Raw genomic sequence first — 25,564 nt, 5'->3', positions numbered from 1 at the left:
GAACAACTTTGTGGGAAACAAATCATTCTATCACTGTCCGTCACTTCTTGTCTTGGTCGGAAGTAGAATTCACCTCACCAGCACCAAAAAAAAAAAAACCAACAAAAACTCCCCTCTCCTCCCAGTGCCTGCTCTCTGAAGTTCACTTGGTTTCTTAAAAACAAGGTTTTAGGCAGTAATCTGCAGGGTAGAGTGGTTCCCAGGGATGGTCATGTCAAACCATGATCTTGCCTATTTGAAGCACAGGCACCTCCAGCTCGTAGGTGAGGGGTGAAGATGATGGGGGGTGAGGGGGGAAGAGAAGAAAGGTGGGAGGGAGGGGCTGCTAGGGGCTCGTGCAGTGGTCTGGGAGGGCTCTCACCCTGAGAGGCAGCAAGAGGGCTCAGGGTGTGTGTGCAAGGCCAGGAAGAATCCACTTTCCCAGAGGAAGCTGATGTCCATCGTGGCAAGGAGGGTGGCAAGAAAATGGCGGGGGAGGCTTGAGGGGAGAAGCCAGTTGTCCCTGAGACACCGAAGCAGCGCTGAGGGCCCCCAGCAATGCTGGTCTCTGGGGCCTCAAGCAAGCTCACCTCGCTGGTGCGGCCCCTGAGCTCAGCCAGTTTTCCCGGCATCAGTCCGTGTCCTCTGCGCCAGGTAACTGAGTCCAGTGGTTGCCCACAGGGGCACTCTGGGGGCCTTGGTGGAGAGGCTGCCCTCAGCTCTCCTCGGGGACTGACTGTCCCACCGTTTTCCAGAAGTAAAGAATAGTTATGACTTTTCTTTTTCTTGTTTCCTTGATTTTTATCAGGATGGTTTGCGAAGACTATCCGGGAATGAGTATGTTCTTTCAACAAAAAGTAAGTTTGAACTTTTTAATTTTTTGGAGCACTGTTAATATTATAGTGACACGTGACACTGAAATGATGAAAACAGATTTTCCAGTCAGGTTTTCAGTTAATTTTTCTCATCAGTAACAAGTTTCTTGGTATGTCCTAAAAACTGCACAAAGTAGCTGTGCCCCAAAGCAGTAAATACTATAAAGCCTATTAACTTTGTTCTCCAAACCACATCCCTTTGCAGATCTTCAGCAGATGCCCAGCAGTATAAACGCCCCCATCTCCCTTCACGACGTCCCCCCACGGATAGCTCGGGCCATGGAAAACGAGGAGTACTGGGACTTTAATATATTTGAACTGGAGGCTGCCACACATAAAAGGTGAGTCCACGTGCAGCCTGGCAGACACACAGCTTAGCTCTGAGGGCCTCTGTGGAAAAAGCCATCCAAGGAGTGTGGTTCCTCCAGAGCCCGTGCCTGGTCAGGGAGGGAGGCTCTGGAAAGAGGAGCTGGGCAGCAGGTGCCCCTGACGGCCTGGGCCTACGAGGGATCGGGGGGGGGGGCGGCCGGGTCACCACTCCTGCAGAGACAGCAGACTCAGGGCAAGTGGGAAGTTGAGCAAGTGACTCACCTTCTCCGGGTGGCTCCGGTTTCTCCTATAAAATATGGGTATTAGTTTCTTCTGTGTGTGGTGATGTGTTGAGACAGCGGCACAGAGTCCCACTCAGAGGATAGAACTAAAAACTAGAAATACACAAACAGACACATTTGCTAAGAGCTGTCCCCAGATCTCAGTTGCTGTGCTGGTGACAGGCCTAGAGCCACCCAAAACTCCGGTCATCCTGATCTGGGTGTGCTCACAGAGAGTGAGGGTGGGATTGGGATTTTTACCTTCTGATTTGTGCCTCGCTGGAAAAGAACAGTTGGCCACAGGGGTGTAGTTGACTTGGCACACAGAGAAGGCTGCCCTGTCGGGTGGTGGCCCAGAGCTGCGGGAGAGGTGTGCTCTGTTGGCCTATGGGATAACTAACTCTTCACACCTCCTTCCGGTCTGTCCCCAAGACAGCCCTGCCCTTCAGTCATGCTCACCAGGAGTCAGCCTTCTAGTGCCTTCTGTTTCCATGTACCCCACGTGGGCAAGGACAGTAGAAAGGATCCTCCAAAAGCACATGAACCTTCGAACACCTGGCTTCTAGGTTAGTGACGCTGCATTCATGGGAGGCAGGCCAGGGCAGGTCAGTCGAGCCCTGTGGGCCAGATGGCCTCTGGATGCTGCCTCAGCATGGCCGTCTCTCGACTCTCCAAGCTGAAGGCCAGATGCCGGATCAAGGTTACTTCTCAAGGAAGGGCCTGACTTGGTGGCCTGTTGGTCACCTTCTCAGGGGAAACGGCCTCATGCTGCGGCACCCACCTCCAGGTTACTGAGACCGTTACGTGACAGGTGACAGTGTCTAGCTCATATGCCGCCTTCAGAAACTCTTACTGCTTTAGACCGGACATCTGGCCAATAACATAGGTCCAGCGAGTGCAAAGGTGAGGCAAGGCTTCAAGCCCGGCATCGCATTGATTTTGAGGAACCTACTGGTGCAAGTAGAAGTCTGAATGAGGAAGGGGGTGGCGAGCACACCTCACCCCAGCCCGTGGAGAACACGGACAGAGAGCCGGCACTGGGCGGGGGCTACCGGGAGAAAGGGCCACCCGGCGCTGCTCGGGCGGGCTCCCTCCTGCCCCCACGCTCTCTGAAGGCTGGCTCCGCTTTGCCGGTGGGGTCTGAACCTATTCAGGGCTCCCAACACTGGGCCCGTTTCTTTGTTTTAAGGCTGTGCATGTTTTTCTCTGTAGGCCTTTGATTTATCTTGGTCTCAAAATGTTTGCTCGCTTCGGAATCTGTGAATTCTTGAACTGCTCCGAGCCGACGCTGAGGTCGTGGTTACAGATCATCGAAGCCAATTACCACTCTTCTAACCCCTACCACAACTCGACACACGCTGCCGACGTGCTTCACGCCACTGCCTACTTTCTCTGCAAAGAGAGGATAAAGGTGAGCTGCGGGTGTGCACCACGCTTGGCGGGCAGGAGTGGTGGGCCGGGCTGCGGCCTCCGCCTCCACCGAGGTGCTGTGCGGGCTGCTGCTCAGGGGTCCCCACCTGTGGGCCACCTGGCCCCGCGGAGGGTGCGGCCGCACGGGGGGTTGGGCAGGAGGCTGAGCTGCGGCTCTGCGGATTCGACAGGTCAGTTCATGACGTGAGCCCCGCCCTTCTGTGGGAGTGTAAGGAGCGGATTGGTCCCCACGGAGAAAACCAGCCAGAACAGTTGACTGCAACTTGTCTGTAGGCTCAGAGTGAGACCCCAGAAGAACAGCCCTAACTGTTGCAGAGCACCTAAGTCTGAATGAGGTGCCCCTGTACCCACCCCATCCCTCAGTGTCAGCAGGGGTTGAGGCCAAGTTGATCCTTGGCCAACTCTGCTCCCGCCTGGGGTTGCCGGCCCCGAGGCCGGAGTTCCACCAGCCAAGAGGACACCCAGGTCAGAAACCTGGAAGCATTTTCTGTTCTCTCCTCTCTCCAAGCCCGTGTCATCCAGTAGGTCCTGGGACCTTGCCTACCGGGGCCCCCAGTGTCCTCAGGATTATCTCCACCTCGTGATGCCCCTGAGCCGTCCTAGTGAGGGCCCTGCTTTCTCCTCTCCCTGGTACCACTTGAGCACTCCTGCCCCCCTCCCCCTCCAGCCCCCCGCGGAACTCCCCCACACTGCCACCAGCACGAGCTTTCTGAAACAGCACATCTGACCATGCTGTTCCCAGGAGCGGCTTCCCGCCTCCTACCGGACTTCGACTCCGCAGTAGGGTGATTCACAGCTCCCGACACACAGGCCCCGTGTGGGCCGTGCTAAACCACTGAGGTTTCTGGCACCCCTGTCCTCGGTCTGCTATTGCCTTTGCTGCTGCTGGCTTCCCTGTGTCCCCACCTGTCCTTCAGGGATCCGTACCAGCCTTTGTTCCTCCAGGGAGACTTGCCTGGACTACCCTCCCCCCCGCCCCCGGTACGGACTTTGATGCCCCTTTTCTGTGTGTCCCCTCCAGTGGGCCTGCTCCTGAGATGACTGCATTTGCACAGCAGGTCTGTCCTCCGCTGACTCCGTGCAGGGGCCCCTGGCCCTACTGGTGGCCAGTCACACCTGGCTCAGAGCCCCTCTGGGCGCTGCCTGGCAGCTTGATGTCCAGCTTTGAGGCAGCAGGAAAGGCGGATGAAAAGAGGTTATAGTGCGGAGAGCTTCACAGAAGAGGTTCCAGTCGAGGAATGTAACTCACTGCCCACCCCCAAACCAAGTTCCTAAGAAAGCTTTTCACGTTGTAAATGACTTCATTAGGGAAATTTTCAAAGCAGCAACTAGACTTGCATGGATCTGCCAAAGTATTTGTGTTCTTTCCGTCAGCATCCGTCATAAAATGGCTCAGAGGGTCCAGGGAGTTCCGTGGCATCACCATTTCAGTTTCAGAACTCAAGGGCAGAAGGATCCAACCCCGGGTTTTGTATCTAAGAACAGGGCTTCTTGAGGGGGGACAGCGCTGTGTCACTGCTGCCTGGTGTCCTGGCTCCTGGGGCAGCCCTCCAGGGCCATGGAGGCGGGCAGAGCGTTTTAAATAATTTTAAGAAATCAACACAATGAGAAATCAATATATTAAGACCTATAGAATGAGAAGACCAAATGATAATCCAAAATGGTTCTTTGAAATAACCAAGAAAATTAAATTCTAGCCAAACTAATCAAGAAATGCAGAAAGAAGAAGGTGCCAGACACTTCTGTACTAACTTAAAAGCCTTAAGATGAAATGTTTTACGTCACATACTAGAAGTAGGAAACCAAGAGGTCAGTACCGCGGAAGTAGTTCTTAACCTGTCGACAAAATTCTTCATAATCTGGCTCCTGACTCAGATCATCAGTGAGTTCGTCAGCCCCTTGAGGGATTTTTCCGTTACATAAACCTTTTCAGAGACTTGAAAATGATGGAGAACTTCCAGATTATTTTATCAAACTCTCAAAACCCTGACATCAGCCTGACAAAGATCGTACCAAAAGGGAGGGAAACACTAGACCAACCCTGTTAACGTAAATGATGCACATTTTAAATTATTTCTCTCAATAATACTGGTTTACGTTGGTCCAAGTCAGTATCTCAGACTTTTTGTGATGGGTCTAGAGCCAGACTGGCTGAGGAGGTGACTCCTGTCTGTTGAGGACACCTCGTATTTGGGTAAGTCCTTAACTTGTGTGAGACCGGGAATCAGATAATGTTCTCTCATTAACAAGCACAAACATGCAGCTGTTTTTCAGCAGAGGTAGGGAAACTGGATTTGCTCAACACTATGCTTTTCTCCGAAATCTGGGATATTTTTCCCTCAAAGTAATAGGGCAGCAAAGAAACTCTATGGAAGGCTTCCCGGCTTTCAGGGCCAAGCCCCCGTTTTTACAAGCTCTCTCATTTGCAGCAAACTTTAGATCCGGTCGATGAGGTCGCTGCGCTTATTGCAGCCACTGTCCACGACGTGGACCACCCTGGGCGAACCAACTCGTTCCTGTGCAATGCTGGAAGTGAGCTGGCCATCTTGTATAATGACACTGCTGTGCTGGAGAGCCACCATGCGGCCTTGGCTTTCCAGCTGACCACCCGAGATGACAAATGCAATATCTTCAAGAACATGGAGAGGTGAGAGCACTGAGTAGGGGAGCATGCTGGTCCCTCTAACAACTTCGAGATACGATTCACGGACTTGAGAATTCTCTCATTTCAAGTGTACGGTGGTTGTCAGGCTATTCAGAGTGGTGCGGTCATCACCGCAGTCGACTTGAGAACATTTCCATCCTCCCCCACAAAGCACCTCAGACTCGTTGGCAATCACTTCCCGGTCCCTGCTAGAATCCCCCCAGCCACAGGCAGCCATGGGTGCGCCTTCTGTCCCCATAGATCTGCCAGTTCTGCACATTTCCTAATAAAGGGGAGCACCCCTAATGGTCTTTTGTGACTGGCTCCTTTCTCTTAGCACGATGCTTTCAAGGTTCTTGGCATTTCGAGGTGGCAAAGTGTAATGCTGACATCTGAGCTTCTCGAGACTCAGAGAAGCGGTCATCTTCCAGCTCTGCTCCAAACACTCCACGCTGCCCTCCTGGGCCCAGCACACTTCTCGGCAGTGTCGGTGTTCCAATGTTACCTTGAGGAAGCCTCCCCTGACCCCTCAGTGCCGGGTTCCTTCACAGCACTCGTCACATATTTACATCATCATTTTTCATTACTTGGCTAATGCCTGATTTGATTCTTAAGTTCTGTAAGTAGCCACTGCCCTTTGTTCGTCACCGTATCCTCAGTGTCTAGCATGGTGCCTGGTCCATGAGAGGGACTTCATAAATATCAGGTGGAAGACATTAATTTGGAAAACTTCCTTTTGCCATGTTCTGGAATTTCAGTAGGTTTTATTCATAGTTGCTGGTATAGACATCAGTTAGCTCTGGAAAAATACACAAGACCCTGGTAACCTGGGTCGTGTCCAGGGAAAGCAATGGGGTGACTGGAGAAGGGGTTGGACAGAAAGAAATGTCACAAAATGATTGAATAAAAACAAGGACTGGAGGAAGAGGTACACAAGTATTCCCTGTGAGCTTCTCAGCTGTCGGAAGCTACCCTCTAGGTTTCTGGGCACTGAAATTGTTGAATCTCAGGGTTCCTCTGTAGGGGGTACATTCTTCATAACCACAGATCTCTGCCTTTGTTCACCCCTGCTCTTTTCTCTTATTCTAAGAGCTGTGTGCCTTATGCCACAGAATGATGAACATTGCACCTGTAAAGTCATGCCCACAAGCTTCCCGATTTTAGCCTCTGCTCAGGTTCCCCTTGCTAATGATCTTGTTTTAAAGTGTTCCTTGTGACTTCCTGTCACATTAGAATTTTACCACAGTGGGTGCTATCCTAGAGAAGAGACGGTTTCCAGGAGTACCTGTCTGGTCTGGATGAGTCCTCTATAGCACCCTCTCGTTTGTCGTCTGAAACAGGAATGACTATCGGACGCTGCGCCAGGCTATTATCGACATGGTCTTAGCCACAGAAATGACAAAGCACTTCGAGCACGTCAACAAATTTGTCAACAGCATCAACAAGCCCCTGGCAGCACTCAAAGTAAATGGGGTAAGGAAGACCGACTGTAAGGAGAGCCTGTGTTTGGGGCCCTTATCCCTGTGTCTTGCGGGGAAACAGAGGGTAAGATGTGATGAGCTGTGGAAGACTTCCCCAGTAGTTCCTTGGATTTAATTTCCATTGGTTGAAAAGTTATTTAAAGTATTTTTTCCTGTCAGGAAAAAATTAAGACCTCCAAAAGTAGATGTGGAAACTCTGGAACTAACTTTAGGTTGGGTGGACCATTCCTATGCATTCTCAAACTCTTCCCTCCCCCTCTTCTTGGGCGTCCTGGGGTCAGTTGGAGCCCTTGAGGTCTCCTCGACCTACTCCCCACTGTGCACATGCTGTGGCAGCAATGCTGATCTCTGTCACGGGAGGGTGGGGGGTTGAGAAGGACCCTGTATTTTGGTCCCAAGGGTGACATTATTGTTGGACATCGTTTCTGGATTTGAGGCCTGGAGTCCACAATGACTGCCTGGCAAGGACATTAAACCTCTGGCCAGGCAGGAGACCACAGCTAAGGCAGCAGATGGATCTGAGTTCCATCCCAGTTGTGCTTCACCAGTTCCTTGTCTGTAGAATGGGCAGAATAAAGCTGAATGCATAGGACTGGTGGGCATGGGACAAGGTAGGCACTGAATAAATGGCACCTGTTATACTAGATTCAGCATGAGATCAGCACCTACAGCATATATTTTCATGTACCCTCTTCCTTTGAGGCCCTACCACCTCCCCCACATACACTGAACATCTTGGCACCAGCTCACAGTCTTTTCCACAGCCTTCCCCCCATCCCCAGCTCCTATCACCATCCTGAGAGTCTTTACTAGGCACAGCAATGGTTTATCCTATGAGGCTAGGCTTACCATTCCTTGAATTCTGACCCCACTTGACTCCCGCAACTCATCTGGTCCTGGCCTTTGTTCCTGGCTTTCTAGCTTATTACCGCCTTTACACTTGTTCCTCTTTAACCTGATTTGAAACCCACTGAGAACTCTGCTTCCTTCACCCACCCCTGTTCTTTCAGTTTGTCAACCTGCTTCTGACTTCACTTCCTTTCCAAGGACTTCCAGTGTGGAAGCACCCACACCAACCTTTTCGATGTCAACCAGGCCACTGCTCCTGGCCAACTCCATGCCACAGTCTTGGTTTCTTCCATCAAGTCTGGGCAGGTCCCAGACTCAAGCTGAGGATTCTGTACCATCGCTCATCTGCTAGTACTTGGGGTTGATTCTCTTCCACTTGAAAGTCACATCTCTCAGCTGTTAGTACTTGGGGTTACTTCTGAGACTGGAAATCAATCTGGTGAGCAGAGGAGGGACAAAGTAATATGAAAGTTAAAGTTTACAGCTAGCAGGACTGAACCGTAGTCACACAGCTGAAGAGAGAAGAGTCAACACAAAGGTGGTTGGTGGTAGGAAACTTGGGGCAAGGAGACCTATCAAGGCAGCCTTGGTCATGTCCACTGTGGCACTCTCCAGGAGAATAGGCAGCCTGGGCTCTGGATGGGCAGATGCCCATCTTAATGGCATATCTGTCCTCATTGAGATGGGACCATCAGGCCTTTTTAGATCATTGCGATTACTCAATGGAACCGCATGATTGACTTTTTTGGAAAGCATAAGGAGACTAGCTTGTTGTGGTCTCTGACCGTGCTCTTTGTCCTGGTACTCCCTCTTCCAACCTGAATTTGCTTCAGAGGGCTTAACCACCAGGTCCGTTATACCGCAGGTTGAGAATCCATACCAGTGACGCTCCTTTAAACCAGACAGTATGTGGTACTATGAATAGACAGAGCCCACAACTAAAGGTAGACCTGAAGTTCTTATCCTGGCTCAGCCGGGTAGCTCTGGACAAGTCTTTTCACCTCTCTGAGTCCCAGTGTCCTCACGTATAAAATACAATAGTACATAATACTGCTTTCCGTGCCTACCATAAATTTTTGTGAGTGAAGATCAAAAGAGAATGACTGTTAAGTATCACTGTGTCTGACAAATGTGGGTACACTGACAGCTAACTCTCAAGATCATACCTATCATGGGACTGGGTTAGGGGTTGGGTTGTGCAAAGCGGGGAGCCTGGTGTGCACCACAAGATTCCTTTTGGTGAAAGAGAAGAGAAACCTTTTATGTTTACAGTTCACACTTTTTTTTTAGTAGGTATAAAAAAGATACTGCTCATGTCCCAAGGGAGAGCAGTAGCAATAGAACAAAGAAAAAGCAACTGTGAGAAATATCTGGAGTGGGAAGAAAAGAGCCAAGAAGAGGGGAGGGGCACAACGACAATCTTGAGTGCTACCCTCTACTCTTGGGCCTGCCGGAATCTCACTGGACCTTGGTTTTCCTTTTTGTCAAGTGAGGGGCTGAGCTCAGTGCTCGGATTATACTCCTCACTGGTCCGTGAAGCGCCTTACTTGTGGATCCTGGTCAGTGCCTTACTGTGTGTACCGTGGGGCCACACCTGTAAGACAGGGCTTAGTACCAGGGAACCCACTTTGATTGTGTTCTCTCATGTTTTAGGAAGTGAATAGAGATGAAGAAGCCATAAACACTATGCTCAGGACTCCAGAGAACCGGACTCTGATTAAACGAATGTTGATTAAATGCGCAGATGTGTCCAATCCCTGCCGACCCCTGGAGCAGTGCATTGAGTGGGCCGGACGCATCTCAGAAGAATATTTTTCTCAGGTGAGATGCAGCCTCTTAAGTTCCTTAACAGAGAGAAACACAATACGAGTATTAGAGGTAAGGGGCTTAACACTAGGAAATAGAGTTCTAAGTGAAATTCTGTCTTTGAAGAGCACTTCTTGCATTACAGGTTTACCAGGAATGAATTTGATTAGTTTTACCTTATCTGAAAATGTATTTGCCTTCTTTCTTGCAGAGTATCTTCACTGGCTGTAGAATCCTGGGTTAACAATTTTCTCCTAACAGCATTTTACATTGTTGTCTGCCCTTCATATTGTCTCTGGGTAGAAAAAATTCTTATGGGACAGGAAAAAAACTAGAAAATGCAATGGCTAGAAGTTTTGCAAATTTATTGAAAGCATGTACATAGCCGCATCCAAGAGGGTAGGAAGGGCATAGACACCATGAAGGAGCCAAACGGACCTGCAGGGCTGCCCATGGTAGGGAGGGACACTGCAGGCGCAGAGAGGGGAAAGGAGCAGACCCCACACCAGGAAGACAAATCCCCATAACATTTGGCTTTGAAAAACAGAGAGGTTTAACTTCTAATCAGTGGGGCTTATAACCTGGTACTTGAAAAATCAGTGGACTTCAGGGCGCCTGGGTGGCACCACCCCAAAGTGACTCCTGCTGCAGGGAGAGGGGAAGAAACCCACACATACTAGTTCAACTGTGGCCCCAGTAGTAGTCTGGTCTGACCCAACTCAAGCCCCAGACAGACCCGCTAACAGCACAGGGACCAAATCCTACCCACAGTAGGCACAGAGAGCCATTTCGACTGGAGGCGAACACGGCACAGCAACACGCATAGGAGACGCCCCTGAAGCACCAGGTTCTGGTGAACAAGGGCCACTGCACCACAGGGCACTACAGGACCTCCCCTTCTTAAGGCCACTGCTTTCAAGAGCAACAGACAGCCGAATTTCCAAACACAGAGCCAAAATGAGACAGAGGAGCATGTCCCAAATGAAAGAACAGGACAGAATCACAACAAGAGATCTAAGTGGAACAGTGATAATATGCTTGATGAAGAATTTAAAATAATGGTAAGAAAGATGCTAACTGGACTTGAGAAAAGAGTGGAAGACCTCAGTGACACCCTCAACAAAGAAATAGAAAACATAATCAGTCAGAGATAAAGAACTCAATAACTAAAATTAAAAATACACTAAAGGGAATAAACAGAGGAAGGAGAAGAACAGATCAGTGACCTGGAGGACAGAGTAACGGAAAGCAATCAAGCTGAATATGAGAAAGAAGGGAACAGAATAGAATGAGGGAACTCAGTGATACTATCAAGCATAATAACATTATAGGGACCCCAGAAGAGGAAGAGAAAGAAAAGGGGGCAGAAAATTTGAAGAAATAGGGCGCCTGGGTGGCTCAGTTGGTTGGGCGACTGCCTTCGGCTCAGGTCATGATCCTGGAGTCCCTGGATCGAGTCCCGCATCGGGCTCCCTGCTCAGCGGGGAGTCTGCTTCTCCCTCTGACCCTCCCCCCTCTCATGTACTCGCTCTCTCTCATTCTCTCTCTCTCAAATAAATAAATAAAATCTTTAAAAAAAAAAAAAAAAAAGAAAATTTGAAGAAATAGCAGAAAACTTCCTGAATCTGGGGAAGGAAACAGAAATCCAGATCCAGGAGGCACAGAGAGGCCCCAGCAAAATCAACCAAGAGATTCCCACACCAAGGCCCATAGTAATTAAAATGGCAAAAAGTAGTGATCTTCAGAGCATTTTTCTTTAAAAAGATGTTATTTGTGAGAGACACAGCAAGAGAGGGAACACAAGCAGGGGGAGTGGGAGAGGGAGAAGCAGGCTTCCCGCGGAGCAGGGAACCCCATGCGGGGCTTGATCCCAGGACGCTGGGATCATGAGCTGAGCCGAAGGCAGATGCTTAATGACCGAGCCACTCAGGCATCCCAGAGCATTTTTAAAGCAGCAAAAGAAAATAGTTACATAAAAGGGAAACCCCATAAGACTACCAGCTGAGCTTTCAGTAGAAACTTGGTAGGCCAGAAGAGTGTGGCATGATATATTCACAGTGCTGAAAGGGGAAAAACCCTACAACCAACAATATCTGGCAAGGCTATTATTCAGAATAGGAGAGAGAGAGACTTTTGCAGATCCACAAAAGAATTCATCACCACTAAAGCAGTTATACAAGAAATGTGAAAGGGGATTCTTTGAGTGGGAAGGAAGGACCGTAAGCAGGATTAAGAAAAGTAGGAAGCAAAAAAGCAGTAATATTAAATATATCTATAAAAAAAATCCATCAAGGGGCGCCTGGGTGGCTCAGATGGTTAAGCGTCTGCCTTCGGCTCAGGTCACGATCCCAGGGTCCTGGGATTGAGTCCCGCATCGGGCTCCCTGCTAGGTGGGGAGCCTGCTTCTCCCTCTGCCTCTGCCTCTCTCTCTCTCTCTCATGAATAAATAAATAAAACATTTAAAAAAAAAAATCCATCAATGGATTCACAAAATGAAAGGATGTAAAAAGTATGATACCATCTACCTAAAATGTGGGGAAGAGAGGAATAAAAATTTAGTGCTTTTAAAGCTTTTTTTTTAAAGATTTTATTTATTTATTTAATTGACAAAGAGATTGAGAGAGGGAACACAAGCAGGGGGAGTGGGAGAGGGAGAAGCAGGCTTCCTGCCAAGCAGAGAGCTCGGTGCAGGGCTCGATCCCAGGACTCTGGGATCATGACCTGAGCCGAAGGCAGTTGCTTAACCAACTGAGCCACCCAGGCACCCCAAAATTTAGTGCTTTCAGAAAGGGTTCAAATTTAAGTGACCATTAACTTAATATAGACTGCTATATGCATAAGGTGTTATATATAACCTAATGGTAACCACAAATCAAAAAGTGGTAATAGGCAAAAATAAAGAGGAAGAATCCAAGTATCTTACTAAAGAAAGCCAATTAATCGTGAGAGAAGAGAGCAAGGGAAGAAAAGAACAGAGAAGAACTACAAAACAAACATAAAACAAGTAACAAAATGGCAGTGAATACTTACCTGTCAATAATTACTTTGAGTGTAAATGGACTAAACAATGAGAAGACATAGGGTGTTGGATTAGATAAAAAATTAAGACCCATCTATAGGCTGCCTACAACAGACTCATTTCAGACCTAAAGATATGCAGACTGAGAGTAAAGGGATGAAAAAGCATTTATCATACAAATAGGTGTGAAAAGAAAGCCAGGGTAGTAATACTTGTATAAGACAAAATAGACTTTAAAACAAAAGATTATAACAAGAAACAAAGAAGGATAGGTACATAGTCATAAAGGGAACAATCCAACAAAGCGTAACAGTTGTAAATATTTGTGCACCAAACATGGGAACACATAAAGCAGCTAATAACAAATGTAAAGGAAGTAATCAATAGTAATACAATAATAGTAGGAGACTTTAACATGCACTTACGCCAATGGATAGATCAAACAGAAAATCAACAAGAAAACAATGGCTATGAATGACACATTAGACCAGATGGATCTAACAGATATATCCAGAACATTCCACCCTAAAACAGAATACATATTCTTTTCAAGTGTACATGGAACATTCTCCATAATAGATCACATATTAGGCAAAAAAAAACCCCAAAATTTGGAGTGATACCATGACCATGCATCTTTTTCCAACCCACAAAGCTATGACACTAGAAATCAACCACAGGAGAAAATCTGGAAAAGAACGCAAATACATGGAGGTTAAATAATGTGCTAGTAAACAATGAATGGGTCAACCAAGAAATCAAAGAGGAAATAAAAAAAATACATGGAGACAAATGAAAATGAAAACACAATAGTCCAAACTCCTTGGGATGCACCAAAAGCTGTTCTAGGAGGGAAGTTTATAGCAATACAGGCCTACCTCAAGGACCAAGAAAAATCTCAATCTAACCTTACACCTAAAGGATCAAGAAAAAGAAGAAAAAACAAAACCCATAACCAGCAGAAAGAAGGAAATAGTAAAGATTAGAGCAGAAACAAAATAGAAATAAACACCAATAAAACAATCAATGAAACCTGGCGCTGGTTCTTTGAAAAGATCAACAAAACTGATAAACCTTTAGGGGTGCCTGGGCGGCTCAGTCGTTAAGCGCCTGCCTTCGGCTCAGGTCATGATCCCAGGGTCCTGGGATTGAGCCCCGCATCAGGCTCCCTGCTCCGCGGGAAGCCTGCTTCTCCCCTGCCCACTCCCCTTGCTTGTGTTTCCTCTCTCACTGTGTCTCCCTCTGTCAAATAAATCAGTAAAATCTTTTTTTTTTTTTTTAATTGATAAACCTTTAGCCAGACTCATTAAAAAAAGAGAGGGGGGTGCCTAGTTGGCTCAGTTGGTTGAGTGGTTGCCTTGGGCTCGGGTCATGATCTCAGGGTCCTGGGATCAAGCCCCACATCAGGCTCCCTGCTCAGTGGGGAGTCTGCTTCTCCCTCTGTCCCTCCCCCACCCACTCGTTCTCTCTCTCAAATAAATAAATCTTAAAAAAAAGAGAGGTTTCTAGGAAGAAGTTGCTGCGGCTGAGGTCAAAGAGGTTGCTGCCTGTGTTCTCCTTTAGGATTTTGATGGACTCCTGTCTCACATTTAGGTCTTTCAACCATTTTGAGTCTATTTTTGTGTGTGGTATAAGGAAATGGTCCAGTTTCAATGACGTGGATGGAACTGGAGGGTATTATGCTGAGCGAAATAAGTCAATCAGAGAAAGACATGTATCATATGATCTCACTGATGTGAGGAATTCTTAATCTCAGGAAACAAACTGAGGGTGCTGGAGTGGTGGGGGGTGGGAGGGATGGGGTGGCTGGGTGATAGACATTGGGGAGGGTATGTGCTCTGGTGAGTACTGTGAATTGTGCAAGACTGTTGAATCTCAGACCTGTACCTCTGAAACAAATAATACATTATATGTTTAAAAAAAAAAAAGATAGCAGGAAGGGAAAAATGAAGGGGGAGGAAATTGGAGGGGGAGATGAACCATGAGAGACTATGGACTCTGAGATACAAACTGAGGGTTCTAGAGGGGAGGGGGGTGGGGGGATGGGCTAGCCTGGTGATGGGTATTAAAGAGGGCATGTACTGAATGGAGCACTGGGTGTTATACACAAACAATGAATCATGGAACACTACATCAAAAACTAATGATATAATGTATGGTGATTAACATAATAAAATTAAGAGAGAGGACTCAAAATCAGAGAAATCACAACCAACGCCACAGAAATACAAAGCATTATGAGAATATGAAAAATTACATGCCAACAAATTGGACAGTCTAGAAAAAAATAAGTTCCTAGACACACATAACCTCCCAAAACTGAACAAGGAAAAATAGAAAATTTGAACAAACCTATTACCAGCAATTAAATTGAATTGAATTCTGAACAAACAGAAATCCAGGTCCAAAGGGCTTCACAGGTGAATTCTACCAAACATTTCAAGAAGAGTGAATACCTATTCTTCCCAAACTATTCCAAAAAATAGAAGAGGAAGGAAAGCAATTCATTCTATGGGGCCAGCACTACCCTGATACCAAACCTAGATAAGACACTACAAAAAGAGAACTACAGACCAGTATCTTAATGAACTGAATATAGATTCAAAAACCCTCAACAAAATATTAGCAAACGAAATCCAATAATATATTAAAAAATTCATTCACCACCATCAAGTAGGATTTATTCCTGGGATGCAAGGGTGGTTCAATATTTGCAGATCAATCAATGTGATATATCACGTCAACAAGAGAAAGGAAAAACCATATGATCATTTCAATAGATGTAGAAAAAGCATTTGACAAAGTACAACATCCATTCATGATTAAAAAGAAAAAAAAAAAAACCTTCAACAGAGTAGGTTTAGAGGGGACAGACTTCAACATAGTAAAGGCCATAGATGAAAAACCCAAAGCTGGGGTGCCGGGTGGTGCAGTTGGTAAAGCGTCCAACTCTTGGTTTCGGCTTAGGTCATGATCTCAGGATCCTGAGATCAAGCCCCACTTCGGGGCTCTGCGTTGAGTGCAAAGTCGATGAGAGTCTCTCTCCCTCTTCCTCTGCCCCTCCCACTTGTGCTGTCTCTCTCAAATAAATAAAGCCATACAGCTAACTTCATATTTAGTGGTGAAAAACTAAGAGTTTTCCCCCTAAGATCAGGAACAAGACAAGGATGTCCACTCTAACCACTTTAATTCAACATAGTACCAACGGTCCTAGCCACAGCAAATAGACAAGAAAAAGAAATAAAAGGCATCCAAATTGGTAAGAAAGAAGTAAAACTTTGACTATTTGCAGATGACACGATACTATATATAGAAAATCCTAAAGACTCCACCAAGGGGGTGCCTGGGTGGCTCAGGTCATGATGCCAGGGTCCTGGGATCAAGACCCACGTCAGGCTCCCTGCTCAGTGGGGAACCTGCTTCCCCTTCTCCTCCCCACTCGTGCTCTGTCTCCTAGCTCTGTCTCTTTCTCAAATAAGTAAATAAAATCTTTAAAAAAAAAAAAAAAAAGACTCCACCAAAAAACTAGACCTGATAAATGAATTCGGTAAGGTCACTGCATATATAATCAATGTACAGAAATCCATTGCAATTCTGTATACTAATAATGAAGTAGCAGAAAGAGAAATTAAGAAAATCCCATTTACAGTTGCACCAAAAATAATAAAATACCTAGGAACAAACTTAACCAAGGAGATGAGAAACCTGTATTCCGAAAGCTATAGAATACTAATGAAAGAAATTGAAGATAATACAAATGGAAAAATATTCCATGCTCATGGGTTTAGAGAATATTGTTACAATGTCCATACTACCCAAAGCAATCTACAGACTTAATGCAACCCCTCTTAAAATACCAATAGCATCTCTCACAGAACTAGAACAAATAAGCCTACAATTTGTATGGAACCACAAAATACCCTGAATAGCTAAAGCAATTTTGAAAAAGAAGGAAAGAACTGGGAGATATCACAATCCCAGATTTCAAGATACACTACAAAGCTACAGTTACCAAAACAGTATAGTACTGGGACAAAAATAGAACATAGATCAATAGAACAGAATAGAGAGCCCAGAAATAAACCCACAACTATATGGTCAATTAATCTTCAACAAAGGAGGCAAGAATATGCAATGGGAAAAAGACAGTCTCTTCAGTAATTGGTGCTGGGAAAACAGGACAGCTACATGCAACAGAATGAAATGGGACCATTTCTTAAACTATACACAAAAATAATCTCCAAAAAGGGGCACCTGGGTGGCTCAGTCGTTGGGCATCTGCCTTCAGCTCAGGTCATGGTCCCAGGGTCCTGGGATCGAGCCCCACATCGGGCTCCCTGCTCCGCGGGAAGCCTGCTTCTCCCTGTCCCACTCCCCCTGCTTGTGTTCCCTCTCTTGCTATGTCTCTCTCTGTCAAATAAATAAAATCTTAAAAAAAAAAAAATGGATTAAAGACCGAAATGTGAGAGTTAAAGCCATAAAAATCCTAGAAGAGAGTACAGGCAGTAATTTAATTTCTCTGACATTAGCTATAACATTTTTCTAGATATGTCTCCTATGAAACAAAAGCAAAATATACTATTGGGACTACATCAAAATTAAAAGCTTCTGCCCAGCAAAGGAAACAATAAAAGGCAACCTATGGAATGGGAGACTGTATTGCAAATGACTTCCCATAAAGGGTTATATCCAAAATATATAAAGAACTTGTACAGTTCAACACCAAAAAAAAAATCCAATTTAAAAATGGGCAGAAGACATGAATGAACATTTCTCCAAGGAAGACCTGCAGACAACCCACAAACACATGAAAAGATTCTCAACGTGACTCATCATCAGGGAAATGCAAATCAAAACTACAGTGAGATACCACCTCACACCTGTCAGAATGGCTAAAGAACATGACAAGTGTTGGTAAGGATGTGGAGAAAAAAGAACCCTCTTGCACTGGTGTTGGGAATGCAAACTGGTGCAGCCATTGTGGAAAACAATATGGGGGTTCCTCAAAAAATGAAAAACAGAATTACCACATGACCCAGCAGTTCCACTACTGGGTATTTACCCAAAGAATAGGAAAACACTAATTTGAAAAGATACATGCACCTTTCAGTTTATTGCAGCATTATTTACAATAACCAAAATATGGAAGCAACTCAAGTGTCCATCAATAGATGCATGGATCAAGAAGTAGTGTATATATATAATGGAATATTACTCAACCTTAAAAAAGAATAAAATCTTGCCATTTGCAACAACATAGATGGAGCTAGAGAGTATAATGCTAAGCTAAATAAGTCAGAGAGACAAATACCATATAATTTCACTCGTGAAATTTAAAAAGCGAAACAAAAAAAGACAGACTTTAATATGGAGAACAAATATGGTTATCAGAGGGGAGGTGGGAGGAGGATGAAATAAGGTAAAGGGGATTAAGAGTATACTGCTCATGATGAGCACTGAGTAATGTACGGAATTATTGGATCACCAAATTGCACCTGAAACAAATATAATGCTGTATGTTAATTATACTTGAATTTAAAAAAATTTTTTTTTTTTTTTTTTTTTTTTAGATTTTATTTATTTATTTGAGACAGAGAGAATGAGAGAGAGAGAGAGAGCACATGAGAGGGGGAAGGGTCAGAGGGAGAAGCAGGCTCCCTGCCGAGCAGGGAGCCCGATGCGGGACTCGATCCAGGGACTCCAGGATCATGACCTGAGCTGAAGGCAGTCGCTTAACCAACTGAGCCACTCAGGCGCCCTAAAAAAAATTTTTTTTAAGGAAAAAAAAGAAACTACAAAGGCCAGAAGACACTGGAACAACATCTTTAATTTGTTTTTAGGACAAAACTGTCAACCTGGAATTCTGTATCCAATGAAAATATCCTTCCAGAATGAAGGGAAAATAAGCACATTGTCAAATAAGGAAAAGCTAACATAATTCATCACCAGTAAACATGCAATAGAAGAAATGCTAAAGGAGGTTCTTGAAGCTGAAAGGAAAAGATACCAGATACAAACTTGGATCCTCAGAATGGGATGCAAAGTGCCAAAGCCCAATGACGTATTACCTCACACCTGTCAGAATGGCTATTAACAAAAAGATAATAACAAGCATTGGCATGGATGTTGAGAAAAAGGAGCCCTTGTGCACTGTTGGTGAGAATGTATATTGGTGCATCCACTAGAAAACACTGTGGAGCTTACTCAAAAAATTAGAAACATCATATGGTCCAGCTATTTGACTTCGGAGTATTTGAAGAAAACGACACACTAACTTGAAAAGATTTATGCAACCCCAGGTTCCCTGCAGCATTATTTACATTAGCCAAGATATGGAAATAACCTGTGTCCATTAATGGATGAATGGATAAAGAAGACATGGTATTTATATAGAATGGAATATTATTCAACCTTAAAAGAAATACGAAATCTTGCCATTTGTGATAACAGGGCATTATGCTAAGTTAAAATAGAGAAAGACAAGTACTATATGATCTCACTTATGTTTGGAATCTTACCACAAGAAGAAAAATTTTGTATGTGTGGTAGAGGATATTGACTTATTATAGTGAGCATTTTACAGTATAAACAAGTATGGAATCATGTTGTATATCAATTATACCTCAATTAAAAAAAGAAACACTTGGGGTGCATGGGTGGCTCAGTCAGTTAATGTGAGACCTGAAACCATAAAAATCCTTGAAGAGAGCACATGCAGTAATCTTTGACATCATCCATAGAAATATTTTTCTAGATCTCTCTCCTGAGGCAAGGGAAATAAAAACAAAAATAAACTACATTAAAATAAAAAGTTTCTGCTCAACAAAGGAAATAATAAAACTAAAAGGCGACCTACAGAATGGGTGAAGATATTTGCAAGTGACATATCTGATAAAGGGTTAGTATCCCTTTATCAGATATGTCTGATAAATATGATACAACTCAATACCCAAGAAAACAAATACTGCAATTTAAAAATGGGCAGAAGACATTTCTTCAATGACGACATAGAGATGGCCAGAGTACATGAGAAGATGTTCAACATCACACATCATCAGGGAAATGCAAATCAAACCTACAATGAGGCATCACCTCACACCTGTCAGAATGGCTAAAATCAAAACACAAGAAGCAAATGTTGGTGAGGATGTGAAGGAAAAGGATCCCTCGTGCACTGTTGGTGAGAATGCAAACTTGTGCAGCCACTGTGGAAAACAGAATGGAGGGTCCTCGGAAAGTTAAAAATAGAGCTACCCCATGATCCAGCAATCACAATGGGTATTTACCCAAAGAATACAAAAGCACTAATTGAAAGGGATGCATGCACCCCTACATTTATAGCAGCATTATCTACAACAGCCAAATTATGGAAGCAGCCTAAGTATCCATTGATTGATGAATGGATAAAGATGTTGTACATATATACAATGGAATATTATTCAGCCATAAAAAAATGAAATCTCGCTATTTGCAACAACATGGATGGAGCTAGAGAGTATAATGCTAAGTAAGTCAGAGAAAGACAAATACCATATGATTTCACTCCTTTATGAAATTTAAGAAACAAAACAAGCAACGGGAAAAAAGACAAACCAAGAAACGGACTCTTAGCTATAGAGAACAAACTGATGGATACCAGAGGGGAGGTGGGTGGGGGAAATAGGGGATGGGGATTAAAGAGTACACTTGTATTACAATGATGAAAAAAAAAATAAAATGAAAATAGATAAGAAAAGGCCCTAAAGTTAATGACTTAGATTTCACTTTAAGAAACTAGAAAAAGACCGGGCGCCTGGGTGGCTCAGTCGTTAAGCGGCTGCCTTTGGCTCAGGTCATGATCTCAGGGTCCTGGGATTGAGCCCCACATCAGGCTCCCTGCTCCACGGGAAGCCTGCTTCTCCCTCTCCCACTCCCCCTGCTTGTGTTCCCTCTCTAGCTGTCTCTGTCAAATAAATCTTTAGAAAAAAAAAAAAAACTAGAAAAGACCAAGCATATAGGAAAGAAATAATATTTAAGAGCAAAAAATGAGGAAATGGAGAAAACAGAAATTAACACAGCCAGAAGTTGAGAAAATTAACAAAATTTCCCAGTATCTAACTAGAATGATGAAGAAGAGAAAGAGAACACAAATTACCAGTATTAAGAATGAAAGAGGTATTGTCATAATCTTACAGATATTAAAAGTATAATTTTTTAAGGTACCAACAAATTTGACAACTTAAATGCCTTAAAAACTACAGTTTACCCAAACTCACAAGATAAAACAATCACCTGAGAAGTCCTGTATTAAATTATTTATCAAAATTTACTTTTAAAGATTTTCCCACAAAGCAAATTCTAGACCCACATGGCTTCACTGAGGAATTCTATCAAACATTTAAGGAAGAAATAACACCCGTCTTATAAAATTATATCAAAAGATAGAGGTGGGGGCAGGGAGTGCGCCTGGCTGTCTCACTCAGTAGAGCATGGACTCGATCCTCACGATCCCCATGTTGGGTGTGGAGCCCATATTAAAAAAAAAGGGGGGGGGGGGTGGAAACACTTTCCAACTCATTTTATGAAGCCATTATCATCCTGATATCGAAATCTGATAAAGACAATACCAGGAGCAAATTACAGTCCACTATCTTCATGAACATAGATGCAGAGATACTTAATTAAATAGTATATAAAGAGGACACTATCTCATCATAAATTAGAGTTTTTTCCAAGAATGCAAGGTCAGTTTAATATCAGAAAAATCAAGAATTACAATCCCCGTACCCAAGTAAAGGAGAAAAACACATGATTATTTCAGTAGATAGAGAAAAAGTATTTGACAAGATTCAACGTTCATTCATCAAAAATACACTTAGCAAACCAGGAATAGAAGGGAACTTACTTTAAAAGGGGCATCTACAAAAACTTACAGCTGACATTATATTTAATGGTGAAATATTGAATACATTCTCAAGATTGGAAGAAAGGGAAGGGCACCACCTCTGTTGAACATTGTATTGGCTGTCCTAGCCATTGCAATAAAGAGAAAAAAGGTACAAAGAATAGAAAACAAATTTTTTTTCTATTTGCAGATGACACAATTTTTTATATGGAAAGCTCTAAGGAGTGTACAAAACAATAGCATTAATAAGGATTTGATTTAGCGAGGTCCTAAGACACAAGGGCCTAAGACACAAAAATATATAGTATTTTTGTACTAGCCAAAAACAACTGGAAAATGAAACTAAAAACCTAATCCTATTTGCATAGCAATAAAAAAATCTAGGAACAAATTTAATAAAAAGTCCAGTCCTTTATACTGAAAACCACAAAATATTGCTGAGAAATTAAAAGAACGCTTGAAAATAATGTAGAAGTATACCAAGTCTACAGATTGGAAGGCTTTCTTTTGTTAAGGTACAGTTTTCTCCAAACCGATGTGTACATCAATGCAATTCCAATCAAAATCGCAGGGGGTTGTTTTGTTGTTGTTTTGTTTGGCGGGAGTTTGGGGTGGTTTTGGTTTCTTTGTAGAAACTGACAAACTGATTCTAAAATTTATATGGAAAGGTGAAGGATCTTGAATAAGCAAAGCAAACTTGAAAAAAAGTTGGAAATTTTACACTGTTTGTCTTTAGAACTTAAGCCAGTGTGGTACTAGCATAAAGATGTCCGATACATGGGTGGAAAAGAATATAGAAGTCTCAGAAATAGACCACATCTATATACTCAGTGGGGAAAGGAAAATTTTTTCAGCAAGTGGTATTGGAATACTTAGATATCTCTGTCCAACAAAAAATGAACCACAACTTCTACCTCATACCAGATGAATACCATTTCACAGTGGATCACGGACCTAAATATAAAACCTAAAACCATAAAGCTTTTAAAGAAAAACATAGGAGAATTCCTTGGCCATTTAGAAGTGGACAGATATTTTGTAGTTACGGAAAACCACCACCATAAAAAGAAAATTTGGGAAATGAGAATCAAAATTCAGGAGTTATGCTCATCTAAGCACAGCAAGCCACATTGGAAGAAAATATCTACAAATCCTGTCTGACAAACAGCTGTATTCAGGATATATAAGCAATCATAGCTCATTAATAAAAAGACAAACCACCTAATTTAAAATGGCCAAATATTTTAACAGACACTTCACAAAAGGAGATGTGTGAACAGTCAATAAGCCTTTGAAAAGTGCTGAACATCTTTAGTCATCAGGGAAATAGATGTTAGAACCACAGTGAAAGGCCACTATGCACCTACAAGAGTAGCTAGAAGTTTCAGAGACTGACAACACTGTTCATGAGGATGTGGAGCATCTGGGATTCATTCATCAGTAATAGGTGCGTAAAATGCTACAACCTATTTGGGAAGCAATTTAGCAGGAGAAGTGTGTATGTGTGGTAAAATACACATAAAATTTAACATTTTCAGTGATCATGTGTTCTGCTTTCCTTCACTGTTTTAATATGGTGTATCACATCAACTGATTTTAGATGCTGAACCATCCTTGTATTAGTGGATTAAATCCCATGTCTGATCCTTTAATGTGCTGCTGGATTCTGTTTGCTATTTTGTTGAGGATTTTTCTATCAATATTCATAAGGGATATTGGTCTGTGGTTTTCTTGCCATGTCTTTGCCAAGCTTTGGTATCAGGGTAATGCTGGCCTCATAGGTTGAATTAGGAAGTGTCCTCTCCTCTTCAATTTTTTAGAAGAGTTTAAGAAGGATTGGTGTTAATTCTGTTTGAGAGTTTGGTAGAATTCACCAATGAAGCCATTTGGTCCAGGGCTTTTCTTTGTTAGGAGGTTTTTGATTACTGGGTTGAACATCCTTACTCTAGTTATAGTTCTACTCAGATTCTCATTTCTTCATAATTGAGTCTTAGTAGGTTGTAGGTTTCTAAGAATGTTAATTTCATCTAGGTTATCCATTTTGTTGGGGTACAACTGTTTACGGTATCCCCTTATAATCATTTATTTCTGTAAAATGGGTAGTAATGTCCCCCCCTTTTTTTTTATTTTGTTCTTTTGTTCCGCTTTTACTTCTGATTTTAGTATTTTGAACCTTCTTTTTTCTTAGTCTATCTAGTAAAGATTTTTCAGTTGTGTTGATCTTTCCAGAGAACTTTTTCGGTTCTGTGGATTTTCTCTATTTTTCTACTCTCTATTTTACTTAACTCTGCTCTAGTCTGTTATTTCTTTACTACTGCTGACTTTGAGTTTAGTGTGTTCTCTTTCTAGTAAGGTGTAAAGTTAGGTTGTTGAATTGAGAGTTTTCTTTTTAATGTAGTTACCTATAGCCATAAATTTCCCTGTCAGCCCTACTTTTATCTCATCCCATAACTTTCTAGATGTTGTGTTTTCATTTCTGTTTGCCTCGAGGTATTTTATCATTTTCCGTGTGATTTCTTCTTTGGCCTCTTGGTTGTTTAAGAGTATTTGATTCCCACATACTTGTGAATTTTGCAGGTTACTTCCTGTTGATTTCCAGTTTCATTCCAAGTAGAATAAGTATTTTGTATGATTCTAATCTTTAAAATATTTATTAAGACTTGTTTTGTGGTCTAACATACATTTTATCTTGGAGAATGTTTCACTTATGCTTGAGAAAAATTATGTATCGTAAGTGTTGTTAGATGAATATTCTCTTAATGTCTCTGAGGTCCCATCGGTTTTTATTATTCAAGTTCTTGATCCCTTATTGATCTAGCTGTTTTATCCATTATCCAAAGTGTAGAATTGAAGTCTCCAACTATTATTATAGAAGTGTCTGTTTCTCCCTCCAATTCTGTGTTTTCTTCATGTATTTTGGAGCTCTGATGTTTGGTGTATATAGGCTTGTAATTGTTGCATCTTCTTGGTAAATTAACCTGTTTGTCAATACATAATGTCCTCCTCTATGTCTGCTTTTGACTTAAAAGTCTATTTTGTCTGATAGTAGCATAACCACCTCAGCTTTCTTGGTTATTTCATGGAATACCTTTTCCCATTCTTTCAACCTATTTGTGTGTTGATATCTGATAGAAAGTCTTTGGTAGACAATATATAGTTTGAACAGGATTTTGTCCATTCTGCCACCTATGCCTTTTGATTGGGGAGTTTAAACCATTTACATTTAAGATATTTACCGATGAAGAAGGACTTACTTTTGCCATTTTGTTTTCTTGATGTCTTACAGCTTTTTTGTCCCTCCTTTTCCCCATTACTGCCTGCCCTTGTGTTTGATTTTTTTGTAGTGACACATTTGATCACCTCACTTCCTTCTGTGTGTAAATATTCTGGGGTTTTTTGTTTCACTTTTTATTTTTATTTATTTTTTTAATTTTTTTATTGTTATGTTAATCCCCATACATTATATCATTAGTTTTAGATATAGTGTTCCATGATTCATTGTTTGTGCATAACACCCAGTGCTCCATGCAGAACGTGCCCTCCTCAATACCCATCACCAGGCTAACCCATCCTCCCACCCCCCTCCCCTCTAGAACCCTGCATTATTTGTTTTTCAGAGTCCATCGTCTCTCATGGTTCGTCTCCCCCTCCGGTTTCCCCCCCTTCATTCTTCCCCTCCTGCTACATTCTTCTTCTTCTTTTTTTTCTTTCTTAACATATATTGCATTGTTTGTTTCAGAGGTACAGATCTGAGATTAAACAGTCTTGCACAATTCACAGCGCTTACCAGAGCACATACCCTCCCCAGTGTCCATCACCCAGTCACCCCATCCCTCCCACCCCACCCCCCACTCCAGCAACCCTCAGTTTGTTTCCTGAGATTAAGAATTCCTCATATCAGTGAGGTCATATGATACATGTCTTTCTCTGTTTGACTTATTTCGCTCAGCATAATACCCTCCAGTTCCATCCACGTCGTTGCAAATGGGAAGATCTCATTCCTTTT

The 25,564-nt window shown here is 43.2% G+C and overlaps 1 protein-coding gene across 2 annotated transcripts in view; it reads left to right on the top strand.

The window, feature by feature from the left end:
* PDE8A (phosphodiesterase 8A) overlaps window positions 1-25,564 on the top strand; it is a 155,572-nt gene that overhangs the window by 117,263 nt on the left and 12,745 nt on the right. For both annotated transcript variants that reach the window (XM_032392017.1, XM_032392018.1), the window contains exons 15-20: window positions 788-836; window positions 1,060-1,195; window positions 2,657-2,855; window positions 5,305-5,522; window positions 6,860-6,992; window positions 9,503-9,670. In XM_032392017.1, the coding sequence (XP_032247908.1) occupies window positions 788-836; window positions 1,060-1,195; window positions 2,657-2,855; window positions 5,305-5,522; window positions 6,860-6,992; window positions 9,503-9,670 (903 nt within the window). The remainder of the gene's footprint in view (window positions 1-787; window positions 837-1,059; window positions 1,196-2,656; window positions 2,856-5,304; window positions 5,523-6,859; window positions 6,993-9,502; window positions 9,671-25,564) is intronic.

The sequence above is a fragment of the Phoca vitulina genome, unplaced genomic scaffold (genome assembly GCF_004348235.1).
Source record: "Phoca vitulina isolate PV1807 unplaced genomic scaffold, GSC_HSeal_1.0 scaffold65, whole genome shotgun sequence".
NCBI lineage: Eukaryota > Metazoa > Chordata > Mammalia > Carnivora > Phocidae > Phoca > Phoca vitulina.
Note: the sequence above shows the minus strand (reverse complement) of the source record. Positions and strands in the feature narration are given on the sequence as shown.